At 35.2% G+C, this 17,117-nt stretch overlaps 1 protein-coding gene across 9 annotated transcripts in view; it reads right to left on the bottom strand.

Moving 5' to 3' along the window:
- Lrrc7 (leucine rich repeat containing 7) overlaps positions 1-17,117 on the bottom strand; it is a 432,103-nt gene that overhangs the window by 174,403 nt on the left and 240,583 nt on the right. For all 9 annotated transcript variants that reach the window (XM_048814043.1, XM_048814046.1, XM_048814045.1 and 6 more), the window contains one exon: positions 4,188-4,251. In XM_048814043.1, the coding sequence (XP_048670000.1) occupies positions 4,188-4,251 (64 nt within the window). The remainder of the gene's footprint in view (positions 1-4,187; positions 4,252-17,117) is intronic.

Below are 17,117 nucleotides of genomic sequence, written 5' to 3'. Positions count from 1 at the left end.
AAAAAAAAAAAAAAAAAAGAAAGATAACCAATAGAAAAGTGGGCAAAGGGGCTGGGGCTGTGGCTCAGTGGTAGAGCGCTTGCCTAGCATGTGTGAGGCCCTGGGTTCGATTCTCAGCACCACATACAAACAAATAAATTAATAAAGGTCCATCAATAACTAATAAAATATTAAAAAAAGAAAAATGGGCAAAAATACATATACAGGCATTTGATGGAAGAGGCTACACAAACTGCCAATAACAGACAGAAAAATCATGTCTCATAAGAAATTGGGGATATGCAAATGAAGCCCAAAAGGAGATGCCATTTTGCAGCTGTTATATTGACAAAAATAAAGAGCCCAACAATATCAAGTGCTGATGAAGAGATGATGTATGATAATTCTTCCATGTTCCTGGTAAATGAGTACAACTATTTTGAAAAAAAAAACACAAAAGCATTATTTTTAAAGATGAATATATTGGTAACTAATAATGAAGAAATGCCACTTCTAAACCTGTGCTTTAGATTAATTCTCATGACAGTACACATATCAACACTGTAATAACAAGTGGACAAAGGGACTTTCCAGGAAGACAAGGCAGGGTAAATTGTTGTGGTATGGTCACATTTCTAGAAACAGGAAAAAGAAAAGTACAATAGTATAACACTTAGGAATACAAACAAAGGGGTAAATGTAGCAAGAGAATGTTACACAAAATTCAGGACTATAGTTACCACTGGAGATAAAGCAAGAGAATATTTTTAGAAATTCGAAATTGTAATTACCTCTTGGGATAAAACAGAATGATGGGCCTGGGGAAAAGCATAGAGTTGGCTGCACAGGATAGGCAGTGCTGATTCATATGAACAGGGAGGTGGCTTCACAGGGTTCATTTTATTATGCTCTGTAACTTAAACATTTGTTATGCATATTATTTTGTATGCATAAAATGTGATATAATAAAATATCAAGATTCTGATTTTTTTCTCTTAAATTCAGATTTTTAATTCACTATTTTGTAGCTATTGTTTGACAGTCTTCCTAATTTAGCTACAAAGAAAGCTTGTGAATTATAGTGCCTGTAGGGAATCTATCTGAGTTCAATAACAATGCACACTACGATTGCAATTTGGTATTCAGAAATATCTATAGATAACCAGTATAAGTTATGCCATATTTATAGTGAAATTTCAAATCATATTCGTCTGACCTTCTTCCTGCTTGAATAGCACAGGATCAGGAGATCAGGACTTTCCTAGGATCCTTCTCAATCAATTCTGTTTCAGGAGTCCCTTTGTAAGGGGTAGAGGAGTGGAGACAAGGAACATTCCCAAATAAGGGGAGATGCTTCTCTAGTGATCACTATAATCCCTCTCTCCCTTTCTTGTGGCCCATTGCCCACTCTGCTCTTGCCCACTTGACTGCTCGAATGACTCTAAAACATGTGCAGGTTATATCCCAATCTGCTATTAGTCTCCTCTTCTGTCTTTCTGGCTTGCAGAGAAGCCCACTTTGCTTCTTACGACTGACTCTTGATGAAGATTCCCTTAGCAGAGTTGTTGATGGCTCCAAATGGCATTTTTTTTTTACATATTAACCCTTGCCTTTACAGTGCAGGGAGGGAGGGGAGAAGCAGGTTAGGAGACTGGGAGATGGGAGCTGGGGGCTGGAGCTGTATTAGAAGGATGGTCAGAGTGGCCTTGCTTCATCTCTGGGTAACACTGATCCCTTTGTCTCCCATGCTCTGCTCTCAATTTGTTCCATTTTCTTGTATGTTTTTCACTCATAGCGATTTGCTTGTGAAGTCTCCATTATTTCCTCTACCAGTTCAGGACCAATAGTGGACTTTTAATTCATTGCATACATCTATTGGAAACTATACCTACCACAAGGCTTTTGGCCCCTGACAGCCAATAAAGAGTCCTACATTTGACCTGACTCCAAATAATACTCATTTGACTTCATGATAAGAAATAGGGGCAGGGAGAAAATATACCAAAAAAATATTTATAATGGTTATATATGGGTATGGGATCATGGCTGAGTTTTACTATTGTTTTTACGATTTTAACTTTCTAAATTTTCTTAAAAAGACATTTATTAATTTCATATTGAGTAAAACAATCCAATAAAGAATTAATCAAAAAATAACTCTAAGTAGCTCTTATGTTCCTAGAACTTTATCTACTATCTTGTGGTAATCATTGTTGTTAGAAACATAAGATAATTCCTGTTATTATAAGTTTTTGTTATAACAAAGGTATCCATAAGTAGATATTTTTACTTTAAACCTTCCTTAGAATATTTATATTCTTTCTCAATTAACTTCCATTCTCAATGGCTCTCAAAGTTTTTAAGTTGTAGTCATCTTTTCTCTACATTGTCTCTTTTCCAGGTCATATTCAATGAATCACCTGTTGATAGTCTCTTGAGTTGTTCACATCTAGCTTTAGAATGGAATCTGAGCCCTTCTTTGCATGACACTGTTTCTTGCCAGAAAAAAATCTCTTATTTTCTCATTACAAGTTGTTATCATCAGAGAAACAATGGCCAGTTCCACATATATGATAATTAATAGAGTGAGTTATATTAGAAATGTGAAGTTCCACTCAAAAAGCTTAACACCAAAAAACCAAAAAACAAAAACACATCAAATAACCCAATCAACCAATGGGCAAAGGAACTGAACAGGCATTTCACAGAAGAAAAAATATGATAGGTCAACAAATATGTGAAAAAATGTTCAACATCACTAGCAATTAGAGTCAGAATGGCAATTATCAATAATAATTATTACTTAATAATTATTAATGGCAATTATTATTTAATAATAAATGTTGGTGAGAATGTGGGGAAAGAGGTTCATTCATACACTGCTAGTGAGACTGCAAATTGTTTTCAACCACTGTGGAAAGCAGTACGGAGATGCCTCAGAAAACTTGGAATGGAACCACCATTTGATCTAGTTATCCTACTCCTCGGCTTATACCCAAAGGACTTAAAATCAGCATAACACAGTGATGCAGCCACATAAATGTTTATAGCAGCTCTATTCACAGTAGCCAAGCTTTGGAATCAATGTAGGTAGCCTCCAACAGATGAATGGATAAAGCAAATGTGGTATATTTACACACTGGTATATTACTCAGCTATAAAGAAGGATGAAATTGTGGCATTTGCCAGTAAATGGATGGAACCGGAGACTATCATGCTAAGTGAAATAAGTCGGTCCTCCCAAAATCAAGGGTCAAATGTTCTCTCTGATATGCAGATACTAACCCATAACAAGGGAGGGTAGGAAGGGTAAGAATAGAAGGTCATTGGATTAGGGAGATGGAAGGGAAGGGAGGGGCAATGTGTATAGGAAAGACAGTAGAATGAATTGGATATAACTTTCCTATGCACATATATGAATACACAACCAGTGTAACTCCACATCATGTTTAACGATAAGATCAAAATTTTAATGGGTTGTACCCCATGTATGTATAATATTCAAAATACCCCCAATTATCATGTATGTCTAAAAACAACAAATAAGAATAGTTAAAATACACTTTAGATAATTTTAATTTTTGATATTTGAAAATATTTAAGAGGAAGAATTACAAAGAAATATTTGTGCTTTCTTCTAATTTGTACTTGAGATATTGAACTCCACACATATTTTAAAGAAAATGAAGCTTGAAAGGAGTAAGCAATCTTGCTGGCGGTGAGTTTTAAGACATTTCAGTGCAATTGGAAATACCATGTCCTTGGTGACTACCATCCCTCATGTCATGCTACCAAGCAACCTCTAAGGGAAAAATGTTTCAGGTTTGAACTTCAGAGATGATCAAGTCTCAATTTAATCTCTGTTCAGCCATATAATAGCTATATATATATCAGTGACCATCTTGACATGTCAAATCAGGATTAAATGGGGTAATATATGTAAAACACTTAACCTGGTGCCTGCCACCCAGTTGTTGCTCAAAATTAATAATATGCTTCTGTTTCAACCCCAATAATTTTTTGGTGTAACCTAATATATAGTTACTTGTGCCTTACTATACAATCACTTTAACTCTCAGATTTTATTTTATATATTTAGCAAATGCAAATGTGCACTCAATGTTTTAATACCTGGGGTTACAAAGACAGTGAAAAAGAAATAATCTCCTGGAGTGTTTTTATCAAGTTTAGAAAATGCATTTGCTTACCAGCTCACTGAATTCATTATTGCCTAAGTCAAGTCTTTCCAACTGGGCCAGTTTGTGCATTGACCTATAACAGATAGAGAAAAATACTGTTGTGAGGCAGCATATGATACATTATTCTGAAAAACATTCCAACCATTCCTTTGTCAGATTTACCTAGTTGTATAGTACATAAAAATGTAGTGTTCTTCAACCAGACATAAGTTGCAAATATACAGAATGTATGCAAAATTACAGCTGAAAACTTTTAGCAGTTTATCACGATCTACAGCATTAGTTCCCAAATGCCACTGTATGATTTAAGTGCAGGGATGACACTTAATAAAAGCCTGGGAAGTTTGTTAAATATCTATGCCAGTAGGAAGTATATGGTGGGGACCCAATGTCTATGCTTTTTTAAGAATCACCAAAATTTGAAGAACTAATGGATGAACTCAATCTTAGCAAAGCATTATAAAACAAACTCTACAATGTGACACAATTTTATTATCAGTCTTGTCACTTTCAATTCTTTTAAGTGAGTTTCCATTGCAGACAAATTGTATGTGTTGGCTCCTAAAAATACTGACTTCATGCTGCAACAGCTCTGAATAATTATAATACGTTGGGCAAGAGTTTGTGTCAAAGGTTGGGATCCTTGGCATACTCCCCCATATTCATTCATCATTTCTCAAACCAATTTCAAGTAAAAATACAACATAACAAAAGAGGGCATTTTCCTGAAAGGTTTTATCTCCCCAAGCACCCAGAAAGCTGTCATAAGTCCTACCTATACAGAAACACATGAAGCATCATAGAATCAAATACTTGAAATTTTAATTTCTTAGTCTTTAAAGTGGATGAACATTAAGTGAAATACTACTGCAATCCAATCACTGTCAGGCACTCAGAAGTGATAAATATGTGTTGAATTGTTTCTTCACTTGGCAACTCTTATTTGGAGATTATGTCCAATTTGGGGTATAGCAGTGAACAAATGGGTAAAAATTCCTGCCCCAAGCACTTTACATCTGGTAGGAGAAGAATGTCAGTAAACAAAATAATTAAGGAAACTAGAATAATACATTAGATGGTCATAAGTACTATGAAAAAAAAAACAAGTGGAGGAGATGAATAGGGAAAATTCATATGGGGTTTTATTTTTAATAGGGTGATCAGGTAAGGCTTTATCAAGAGGATAAAATTTGAGTCAAGGCTTAAAAGAAATGAAGAAGCACGCTAATAGGAAGATTCTGAAGCAGAGACATGCTGCTTTCTAGAAGACATCCTAGGAGACCAGTTTGACTGAACAAGAGTGGGCAAGGGAGAATAAGGAGATGATGTACTGGGAAGTTAGATTATGCAGATTTTTTTAAACTTGAAATAACTTGTTTTTATTTTTGCTACTGCAGACATATTTATAATTGAGAAAATTAATCACATTTTAAACGTGAAATCTTTTTGAAAAATCATTAGCATGTAACACTTCTGTTTAGATCATGCAGTTTTAAAGTTCATTCCTGAGATTTGACTTTGATTCTGAGTAAGATGGAGGGTCACTCAAAGGTTTGGATGAAAGAAGTGATTTGTTTTAAAAGGATATTTGTAATTGCAGGCTTGTAAATAGACTGAGGAGAACCAAGGTAGAAACAGGATCAAATAGGAGGTTAATGTAGTAAGCCAACTGAAAGGTGATGGTGACTTGAGCCAGGGTGGTCACAGTGGAAATGCTGAGAAGTGGTTGGATTCTGGATATAGGTAAGTAAGATTGGAGCCATGTTGCTGATGATTGACCGTGTGAAGTGACATAAAGAAGGGTCAAGGTGATTAAAAGCATGTCATGGTTTGAACAACTGGAAGGATGGAGATGCAATTGACTGATGGAGAAGATCAGGTGAACTCGGGTTGTGGCTACTTGAGGTTGGAGGTTCAGTTTTAAAAATTTAAATTAGAAATTTCTGTTGTGCAGTCAAACAAATCTGCAGTTCAGGGAGGAGTCCAGAAGAGATAGGTAATTTGATCTTGGTAGTAGATGGATGGCAATATAAAGTCTTGAAAATATGATATCACCAAGGTAATGAGTGTAGAAGGGAAGATGATAGGTTTAAGAGGACACGGGGATTTGTCAACAAAGAAGATTGAGAAGGAACTGGGGTCATAGAATAAGTATCGAAGAGTGTGAAGTCCTCGAAGCCAAATAATGAAAGCACTTTGAAGAGGATGAAGTAACAAAAAATGACAAGTTGCTGATGGATGAGAGAACTGACCACCTGACTGAACATGGAGATTAGTATAGATTTTGAGATCAGTTTTCCAAGTGTAAATCCTTTACTAATTTTTTTCTATTAAACATGCCTTTACCTATTAATCTCTCAATATTACATATTTGATAGTATAAATATGATGATTTTTAAATTATCTTCCAAGTCTAAGGCATTGTTCCTATTATAAAGAGGCTCATAAGGCTCATAGGTTGCTAGAGAACACTAGGAGAGGTACATTTTCTGCTTTATGGGGGTGGGAGAAGGAAATAGTAGGCTTTAATGAGGCTTCATTTTGGAGTAGTTGATCAAGTTCTGCGAGAGTCAGGAGACATGGTCATTTCGGGGTTAAATATGATGGAGGGGAGTCGAAAGAGATGATGGCCCATCCAAAAAACTATGGGCTGATAAGTATAGTAAGAAATAAAAATCAGTAAGAAATAGTCAGTAAAGTAGTAAGAAATAATAAGAAATTAAAAAAGCGATGTCAGCAAAGGCCAGATCATGAGGTCATTTTATATGTCAAGCCAAAGAGTTTGAGTTTTACTTTGAAGGAAATAAAAGCCTTTAATATTCAAGTAGGGAAGAGGTATCATATTTGTGTTTCAGAAAGCTAACTTTGGCATCCTGAAATGATGTGGGAAATGTCAGAGTATGTATGAGCAATGAGGCCATATAAGAGACTGTTCTGAAGGCATGTGGGAGAAAACTGGAACAGGAAATAGACAATGGAAAAATGGATAACATGCTAACAGATATGAGAGATACTTTGGAGAAAGACATGACTTGAGTCATTATGATGACCAAATGTGGGACATTAAAAAGAGGAAGAGCCAGGTGCAGTGGCACATGCCTGCAATTCCAGAGACTTGGGTTGCTGAGGAAGGAGGATTGCAAGTTCAGTCAGCCTCAGCAACTCAGCGAGACCCTGTCTTAAAATAAATAAAATTAAAAAATGGGCTGGGGATGTGGTCCAGTGATTGAGTACCCTTGCATTCAATCTCTGGTACAAAAAAGAGGAAGAAATTAAAGATAGTTTCTAGATTGAGTAGCAGTATGGGAATATTGGAATGGAATACATTTAATGTGGAGACTGGTTGGATGCAATGAATTATATTTTAAATATTATATTAGCATATGAAACACTTATTAGGGACCAGTGAAGGGGGAAGGGTAAAATGTTGGTTTTTCATAAATACATGCCTCTTTTCTCCATCCAGACCTTAAAATATGTTTCAGGATGCCTAGAAGGGCTTGGTGGGACCACCAGCAATACAAAGAAGGTTGTGAAATCTTGCCCTACTTTGTAAGTTAAACATCTGCTTCACCTCTCACCAAATCTAGACCAATGAACAGGTACTTATTTTTTTTATTGGTTGTTCAAAACATTACAAAGCTCATGACATATCATCTTTCATACATTTGATTCAAGTGGGTTATGAACTCCCATTTTTACCCCACATACAAATTGCAGAATCACATCGGTTACACATCCATTGATCTACATATTGCCACACTAGTGTCTGTTGTGTTCTGCTGCCTTTCCTATCCTCTACTATCCCCCCTCCCACTCCCCTCCCCTCCCATCTTCTCTCTCTAGCTCATCTGCTGTTGTTCAATTCTCTCCCTTGTTTTTCCCCCCCTTTCCCCTCACAATCTCTTATATGTAATTTTGTGTAACATTGAGGGTCTCCTTCCATTTCCATACAATTTCCCTTCTCTCTCCCTTTCCCTCCCACCACTCGTCTCTGTTTAACGTTAATCTTTTCCTCATGCTCTTCCTCCCTGCTCTGTTCTTAGTTGCTCTCCTTATATCAAAGAAGACATTTGGCATTTGTTTTTTAAGGATCGGCTAGCTTCACTTAGCATAATCTGCTCTAATGCCATCCATTTCCCTGCAAATTCCATGATTTTGTCATTTTTTAGTGCTGCGTAATACTCCATTGTGTATAAATGCCACATTTTTTTTTATCCATTCATCTATTGAAGGGCATCTAGGTTGGTTCCACAGTCTAGCTATTGTGAATTGTGCTGCTATGATCATTGATGTGACAGTATCCCTATAATACGCTCTTTTAAGGTCCTCAGGGAATAATCTGAGAAGGGTGATAGCTGGGTCAAATGTTGTGAACAGGTACTTCTGATTAATGGGAGTATGTGATACCCGAGTCTCATGAAGAGACCTTAGATTTTTTTCTGATTCTGGGAATATTGTGGAGTGGCAGATTCTCTCAAACTTTTCTCTGGAAATATATGTGCAACAAACAAAAACAATGGGCACCAAAATCTTGGGAGCCACGGTGTTCAAGGGGTCACATTGGCATGTAAGTGTCGAATAGTCACAGGAGCAGCAAAGTCACTGTGTTTGGCTTACTCAAGTAGTCTTAGGCAACAACTATTCTACTGAGAACCCCAATGATCTAAAGACAAGCCCTTCCACAATTTTCTGAATTTAATCTTGTTGTCCAAAGAGAACATAATATCAAGTTGAGAACAGATTTTTGTTGCCAGCCTTTGTGATTGAAGACCAAGACAAAATTAATCTCATTAAGTTAAGAAGGAATAGTTCCTCAATTTATACCCAAAGGTATAATCAGCATACTACAGTGACATAGCCACATCAATGTTTAGAGCAGCTCAATTTACAATAGCTAAACTATGGAACCAATCTAGATGCCCTACAACAGATGAATGGTTAAAGAAAATGTGTTATATATACACAATAGAATATTAGTCAGCCTTAAATAAAAATGAAATTATGGCATTTGCAGGTAAATGGATGGAACTAGAGAACATCATGCTAAGTAAAATAAGTCAATCCCAAAAAACCAAAGGCTGAATGTTTTCTCTGATAAGTAGATGCTGATCCATAGTGGGGGTGGGGGTTAGGGAAGAATGAAGGAACTTTTGATTGTTTAGAGAGGAATGAGGGAAGGGGTGGGGCTGTGGGGATGGGAAGGATGGTAGAATGAAGTAGACATTATTACCCTATACACATGTATAATTACACTACTGGAGTGCCTCTGTACCATGTACAGCCAGAGGAATGAGAAATTGTGCTCTATTTGTGTACAAGGTGTCAAAATGTACTCTACTGTCATGTACAACTAATTAGAACAAATAAAAAAAGTGATATCTTGTACCTGAGTGTCTTGAAGCAAATTTTATAGTTATAGAATTTGTTTTTTTCCTAGTATAAATATTATTGATGTCTTAAATTATCTCTTGTATGATAGAAATTTCCAGACCCCAACTAAAATTTGTCAATATTTATTTTCCAAAACAGGGCCAGATCCAAAGACATCACTTCTGTTTTTATAAATAAAGCTTTATTGGAACATAGCCATCTCTATTTGTTAACATAGAATCTATGGCTGCTTTTGTTCTATAATAAGAGAATTGGTTGAGACAGACCGTGTGCACCAAAAGCCTGATACATTTCCTATCTCTGAGGGCCAGGTGTCACTCAAATTGAAAATTCCTCTCTAAATGTGGTCTGATGAAGACAGTGTGTAACGAAATAATTATTTATTAGGCTTCTATTGGTATAGTTTAAATTTGATTCCTTCTACATGGAGAAGAGGTAGCCTCTATGCCATCTATAAGCCTTTTTATTTTCTTATCCTTGTGTTGTGCTACTGCCTTTGAAAAATTTGGTTCATAACTTCATCCATGGAAACTATATTTTAAGTTTATGACACAGATTCTTACCATTCTTTACAATTTGCTTGTTCTGGGGCCCCAGGGCAGTAGGAGAGGTTAGTGGCAGATTTCCCATGAAGTTTTCTCAATTGTTTCTTGAAGCTTAAATTATTTTGTTAAAATATCTTTTATTCTATTTTATATTTATTTCATTTTGCTTGTATGATCCTCATTTCCATCAAGTTTTTATAACTATTACAAGTTTAATTCTATCATTATATTCTCCACTCTTTTTTTTCCCCCCCTGGTGCTGAGAATTAAACCCAGGACCTCGCCCCATGCTAGGCAAGCATCCTCTTACTAAGCTAAATCTCCAATACTATATTCTCTCATTTCTGAAGTTGTCTTTCCAAAACCATTACTTATGTCTTTAAGATTATTAGATTCTTATTTGTTTTAAAAAGTATTCCATTCAATAATATTTCTATATTTTGCACTTTTAAAACTGTTTTCACTTATACACAAGATTTTTAGATCTTAGATAGTCCATAGCCTATTGGTTCTCTTGTTCATGTGCTAGTTACTAACTAGAATCATCCTGTCAAATTGTCCCCTGAATTTTCCTTTTAGATGGACTTAGGCAATAAGTGTATAATTTTATAAGAATACAAACAAGTGAGACTGTCAGGAAGAATAAAATAGAATCCATGGTATTTTATGTTAGTACTGTTCTTTGTTAGTATTCATTCATTTACTTAGTTTGTGTTTCTTTACGGCAGGCAGTGTGTGGGCACTGGAGTAACAAAGATTTCTGAGATGCAGAGTTTTTCAATATTGGCATTATTGACATTTTGAGCTAGCTAATTCTTCACTATAGGGGGTACCACATATGCTGTAGGATGTTCAGCACATCATACACAGCTTCTACTGTAAAGGGCTTATTTTCTATATGGGCATTACCTTTAAATGAACAATTACTTCATGGGCTGATAAGTGTTAGGATAAGAGTATGCATATATTTCCATAGGAATTCAGAAGAGGAAACAACTCACAATTCCATAATTAGGAAAAATTTCAAGAAGAAGTAACATTTTTGCTGGGTTTTGGAGAATCATATATTTGTGCATTTGCAAAGAAGTAATGAATATACAAAAAGAGTATATGTGCAGTTGAGATATAATATTTTTTTCTGATATTGCAATTTAAGGTAATAATATATGTAATATAGACAGATAATCTTCAAAGGAAGGGAAAGATTTTGGTTCAAAGGGAAAAAAATCTAAAAATTCCCATTTGTGTTTGTAATGTCCAACATTCAAGGCTGGAAAGGAAACTTCTGAGATGCAGTGCTTCTCAACACTTAGATAATGGTCTGTTGTAGAGGACTATCTTTTGCATTGTAGGGTGTACAGCAGCATGTAGGTCCTCTACTCTCCAGAAATTAGTGGCACCCCACAGCTGTAACAACAAATGCCTCCAGACACTGTGTAATGTCCTCTCCCATTATGCATTTGTGGAGAGCGAGCATCTTATCTCCATTTTTCTACCTCGTTACTCTCTTAGGGCATTGAGTTCCCACGAGGTATGTCCCTAAGCCAGTCAAGCCAGTCTACTTCATAGATCGCACTCAGCTCTACTCCTTCTTCATTTAAAGTAAGCACATGCGGATCTTGAACCTTTCTCTCTGTCCTCATGGGAAGCCCAATTGGTCTGATTTCACTTCACAAATGCTTGACTTTGAAGACATGAGTGCCACTATAGGTCAGGGAGCAAATATTAGAACTTGGTCACAAGTTCAAGGCGTATTCTCCATTACTACAGTTGACAATTTGATTTTTATCTGTCTGAACCAATTATCTTGTTGATTATTTAGATTCATTTATATGGTCATTTAATTATCTTAAGGGAGAAGTCCTTTTTTTCTTCTATTTTAATTGTTGTATTATATTAATATATAATGGTGGGATTTTTTGGTTACATATTTGTTCATGCACATGATATAATAGAATCATCCCCCCGTATTTCCTTTCTCTCCATTCCTACTTCTCCCTGGGCCCTTTTCTCTATTTTACTGACATCCCTTCAATTTCTGTGAGCTGATAATCTTTCTTTTCCTTTTCCCTCTAATTGTTTTCCTCCATCTGCTAGATTTAAAGTCCACAAGAGCAAGAAACTTGCCATTTTTTTTTTCCACAGCACAAATACCTCCTAAATCAAGTCTGCTAAATGAAGGTATTCAAACAGGTCCAAATCAGTGATGCTTTACCAATGAGAAGTTTAAATTCCAGAAATATTTACAAAGATGAACTACTCAATTTCTATTGAGCATCTAAAATTAATCAACAGTTGTCAAAGAGATGTCCTGATAGCTTGTTTTAACAAGTACTGTAATGAACATACATCAGTGAACTTATAGTAGAAAATGAATGATAGGCAATGGCAGATAAAAAAAGTTCACCAGTCCCTGGATACCTAAAACTTGTATTTATTTCCAATAATAGGTTTGAAAAATTTCAGCTCAACAGATATACTGAGTGAAATCATTAAGCAAAATTTTTTCACTTCTCTGGATATCTGAAACATAGCAACAAAATCCTATGTGAAAAGTAGCTAAGACCATGTATTCTGGATTCAGACTATCCAGAATCTGATATTCCTGAATCCAATCAAGAATCTGGGTCCAAAATCCTAATTCCACAATTTACCACCTATTTGACTTTGAATAATCTAAATAATATCTTTGCCCTGGTTTTCCCAGCTGTAATGAGTATGATAATAAGAATCCCTATGTCATAGAGTTATTACAATGATGAAAATTTGAGGTAAGTGAGCACATGGTAAGTGCTCTATAAAAGTTCGTGGTTAAAATATTTGGGGAAATCTGTCAGAGATCTAATTCAGAAATTGTCTAGGTTACTGTTTCCTAAAGTTTTCCCAAGGATTCATAGGTGTTGCATGAGTTTTAAAAGATCTCAGATGGCTAGTACATTTCAGCAAACCTTGTTGTAAAAATAAAGTTAGATATCTTATTGGCAGGACTTTTCAAATAAAATCTACAAAATGTTTATTGTGATTCTCTAACAGAGCTTAGGCTATTTGGTGTTTCTGTGATGAAGGAACATTTTGTTTTCTTTTCTTAGAGTAGGAACATGCTTTTCTAGAAGTTTTTGTAGGTATTTGGGTCACATGATGAAACTGCATTCTTGTCCATCTCAGTCCAGGAGATCAGAGACCTATATGCTTCATGAAAACGCAGGCCCAAGTATATGTAAGTGTGCTATTTTGGAGAGTCAACTTTGATTAGGTTATCCTGGTTTGTCTGCTCAACATTCTGACTTGTTCAGCTCTGCACCTGAGCTCCCAGTGTTCACTTCAGATTCTTGCATTCATGATTGGTTTGGGCTTTGGTTCCCCGTAAGGCCATGTGGTTTTGTCATTTGGTTTATGCACTGCAACCTTAGTAAAGGGAAATAATCACTTCTTACTGGAGAACTGGTGACTTGCTCAATGTCACATAAAAAAATCAGTGACAGGGCTAACCCAGGATCTTTATCTCTTTTCCATCAATGAGTAGGCACCTGAATTTGACCTGCTTTGATTATGTTGGCTGTTGTTTAAACAAATATTTTAATGAGAAGTATGTGTTCTATGATACACTATTGTCTATGTTAGAGGTTAGGAAACATTTTCTGTAAAAGGCCAGGTAGGAAATGGTTCAGACTCTACGGTCCATTGAGGCTGCTCAATTGTGCCATACTAGTGCAAAAGAGGATATGTTAATAAATGACATGACTGCATTCCAATAAAGCTTAATTTATAAAAATGGGCATCCAGATTTGGATGAGAAGCTATAGTTTCCCAACCCCTAATCTACACCAGTTCTTGAAATCTTATATCTGGATGACATATAGGTGTAGGCTATAAGCCCAGCCACTAAGAATATTGAAGTTTTCAAACCCATGAACAAATATATGCCAAATAAATTAAGGACTAAGAGTATTTATTATTATTGTGTTAAGTCTTCCATTTCTTAGAGTACATGTTACTAACATCCAGAGATATTTGCTTTCAATGCAGTCATTCTGGTTGTATTTATTAAAATTAAGTATTTATCATGTTATTTCTTTATAGCATTTATCCAATTGCAAACATTCTGAGTGATGGAAAAGAATGCAGTATATCTTGATGCATCTGTCACTTTCATAAAATTGTACAATCTATGATTTTCTTTTTATCAGATTCAGAGGTTTTATCTATTCAAATGTACAATTACCTCTGAAGCCACATACAGTCGGCAGGACTATTAAATTCCCAGTGCAGTAACTTGGGTTTGCTGACTTGCAGGATTCTGTAAATTTTTGGCATGGGCTTATGCATTTCTGCTTTTAACTTGTCTTTCAAATATGCTCAGACACTTTCTCCAATTAAGGGATGTTCATGGCACAAGGACAGGAAAACTCTTTTTTAAAATTTCTCTTTTAGTGAAACCTAGGGAAAGAATTTTTTTTTTTTTTTTTTTTTTTACTTTGCTTAGTCTGTGTACCATGTGTAGTGGACATCTGTATTTTGTAATTTAGGCCTGCCAATTTTACAGTATAATTTTCTCCCCTTGTTAATAATTTGTCTCTTTAAATAAAACCCATATTTTAAGTATTATTTTTAATAGCATAGGTGCTAATGAGTAGAAAGCTCAGGAATTGACATACTTCAAAGATGCAACTATTGGCATACCTTATTATGAAGACATGTAATATAGTATAACAAACCAGGAATAAAAATAAATTTAGTTTTTTAAAAATATTTTTTTAGTTGTAGATGGACACAATACCTTTATCTTATTTATTTATCTTTATGTGGTGCTGAGGATTGAACCCAAGGCCTCAAATGTTCTAGGTAAGTACTCTACCACTGAACTACAACCCCAGCCCCTAAATTTAGTTTTTGATAGTGAATAAAATGTAATTTTCTTAATCAAATGTTTTATGTAAATTTTTTCTCCTGATTATTACTATATCTTGAAGATATGTCACAATTATGATTTTTATGTATTCGTCATTATTTTAATTCAACTTCCCCCTGAGAAAAACAAAAAAAAGGTCATACAAGCTTCTGGTATGCTCCCAGAAGATATGTGACAAATTAAAACATCAACTATTTTATTGAAGAATATTGGGAAGAACTAATTTTTCAGACAAGTTTGTTAATCCTTATCCCTTAAGATATTCCTCTGTGGAGTATTTAAATTATTTGAATAAATATTTGAAATACAAAATTTGCATCAAGTTGTCACACATTTTGAACATTTCCTTAGTTTTTTTTTTCATTTAAATATTCATTATTTTGAAAGTTTAGGCTAATTTTGTGATGTCTTATTGGAAAAGTTTTCTTTCCTTTAATTTCATATATCAAGTTTAATGCACAATATGAGTATAAAAAAGATTCTGTAAAAAGAAACTCACAATTGACCTCTCAAGAATACTTCCAATTTATTTGGTAAGGTATACTTGTTGAATAAAATAGAAAGATTAAATTGTCAAATTGTACTTTACAAACAGCAACCCTTTATATGACAAATTCTGCACTACTTCTTTTAATAAAGCATCTAATTAAATTGCCTATACTGTCTCTAAAGTCTTCTTGGGTTTATAAACAGAACCAATTATTCATTTACCCTGTGCTTGAATTTTACCACTGACCAAAATTTATTAATTCATGAAAATACAGTAAAGATGTAATGATAACTGAAAGGACTGTAGAGCTCTTTGTGGGGGAAAAGATGGCACGTAATCAGGAAATTTGGCAATTATCTCTGTGGAGGTCTACACTGCAGGAACTGGAGTGCCTAACTTGCTCTCTGTAGCAGTCCAATCAAAAGGTTATGAGAAACATAATCAACTATGAATATGCTCATTGTGACTAGAACATACGGCAATCTACATTATAGGCCCATGAAAAGATTTTTGAATGCTACTGAAAAAATACTTAAGCAGAATTTGTCTCTCTTTTAGGACTTGATGGATAACAGGGCAAGGGATAACAAGAACAACAAGAAATTCCTTTCCAAAGGGACTCCTTTAATACACACATGTGTATGTGCATGCATGCACACCCACACAAATAGGTGTATTAGGATTATTGTTTCCTGACTGTACATCATAGAGAAATGTAAAACTTGTTATATTGAATATTCTGAACATTAATATTAGTGTACTCTTATATAGATTTGACCTTAGATTGTTGATACCATAATTATAATGAATAATATAGACATAATCTGTGATTAACATGTCAGAGAATTTGAACTTGAGAGGATAAAGGCCTTTGGAAATAATGTGCCAAGGGAGGCATGGTGGTCTTTCCCCCTTCCCTGCCAGCAGAACCTATTTGCCTCAGACTGGAAATGCCAGGTCTTCACTGGCCAGACAGCCTTTGTAACTGGGAAATGCACACGTGACTCAGTTCTGGGCACTGTGACAGGAAGAGGAATCTTCTGGGGGAGATTCTGAGAAAGATCTTCTCTCCCTGATTTCAGAAACATAAAAATATTCCCCCCACCCTTCCCCTTTCTTCCTTTTTTTTTTTTTTTGTGGATGGATGACAACATGATGTCTGGACACTGCAACCACAAGGTAACAAGTCCAAGGATGACAGCTAATGTTCTGGGGATAGTGGTACAGAAATAGAAAAAGCCCAAGGTTTTCAGCTTAAATTTCAACTTAAATCATTAAATGATTAAGCTACTGAACTGACTTTGGTATTGTTTTCCTTGAAACTTTGTTGTGGTAAAAAACATCCCTATTATTATAACCTGCTAATACCTACTATGGCTCAGAGTTATGTTATTTATAATCAAAAACATGTCTCCTTCCCCCCCCCCTTTTTAAATGGAGTGTGCTGGGTGTATCTATGATTCTGTTCAGATGACTGCAGAACCTTGAAACGCTGTTGCTGCTGCTGATGCAGAACATATTGCTATTATTGGTCTTTTTATATAAATAAATAAATATATATGTGTGTGTGTGTATGTATGTGTGTGTGTGTGTGTGTGTGT

This window comes from Marmota marmota, unplaced genomic scaffold (assembly GCF_001458135.2).
Source record: "Marmota marmota marmota unplaced genomic scaffold, marMar, whole genome shotgun sequence".
Lineage (NCBI taxonomy): Eukaryota > Metazoa > Chordata > Mammalia > Rodentia > Sciuridae > Marmota > Marmota marmota.
The sequence above is the reverse complement of the archived record's forward strand: the minus strand, read 5'-3'. Positions and strand labels throughout refer to the sequence as shown.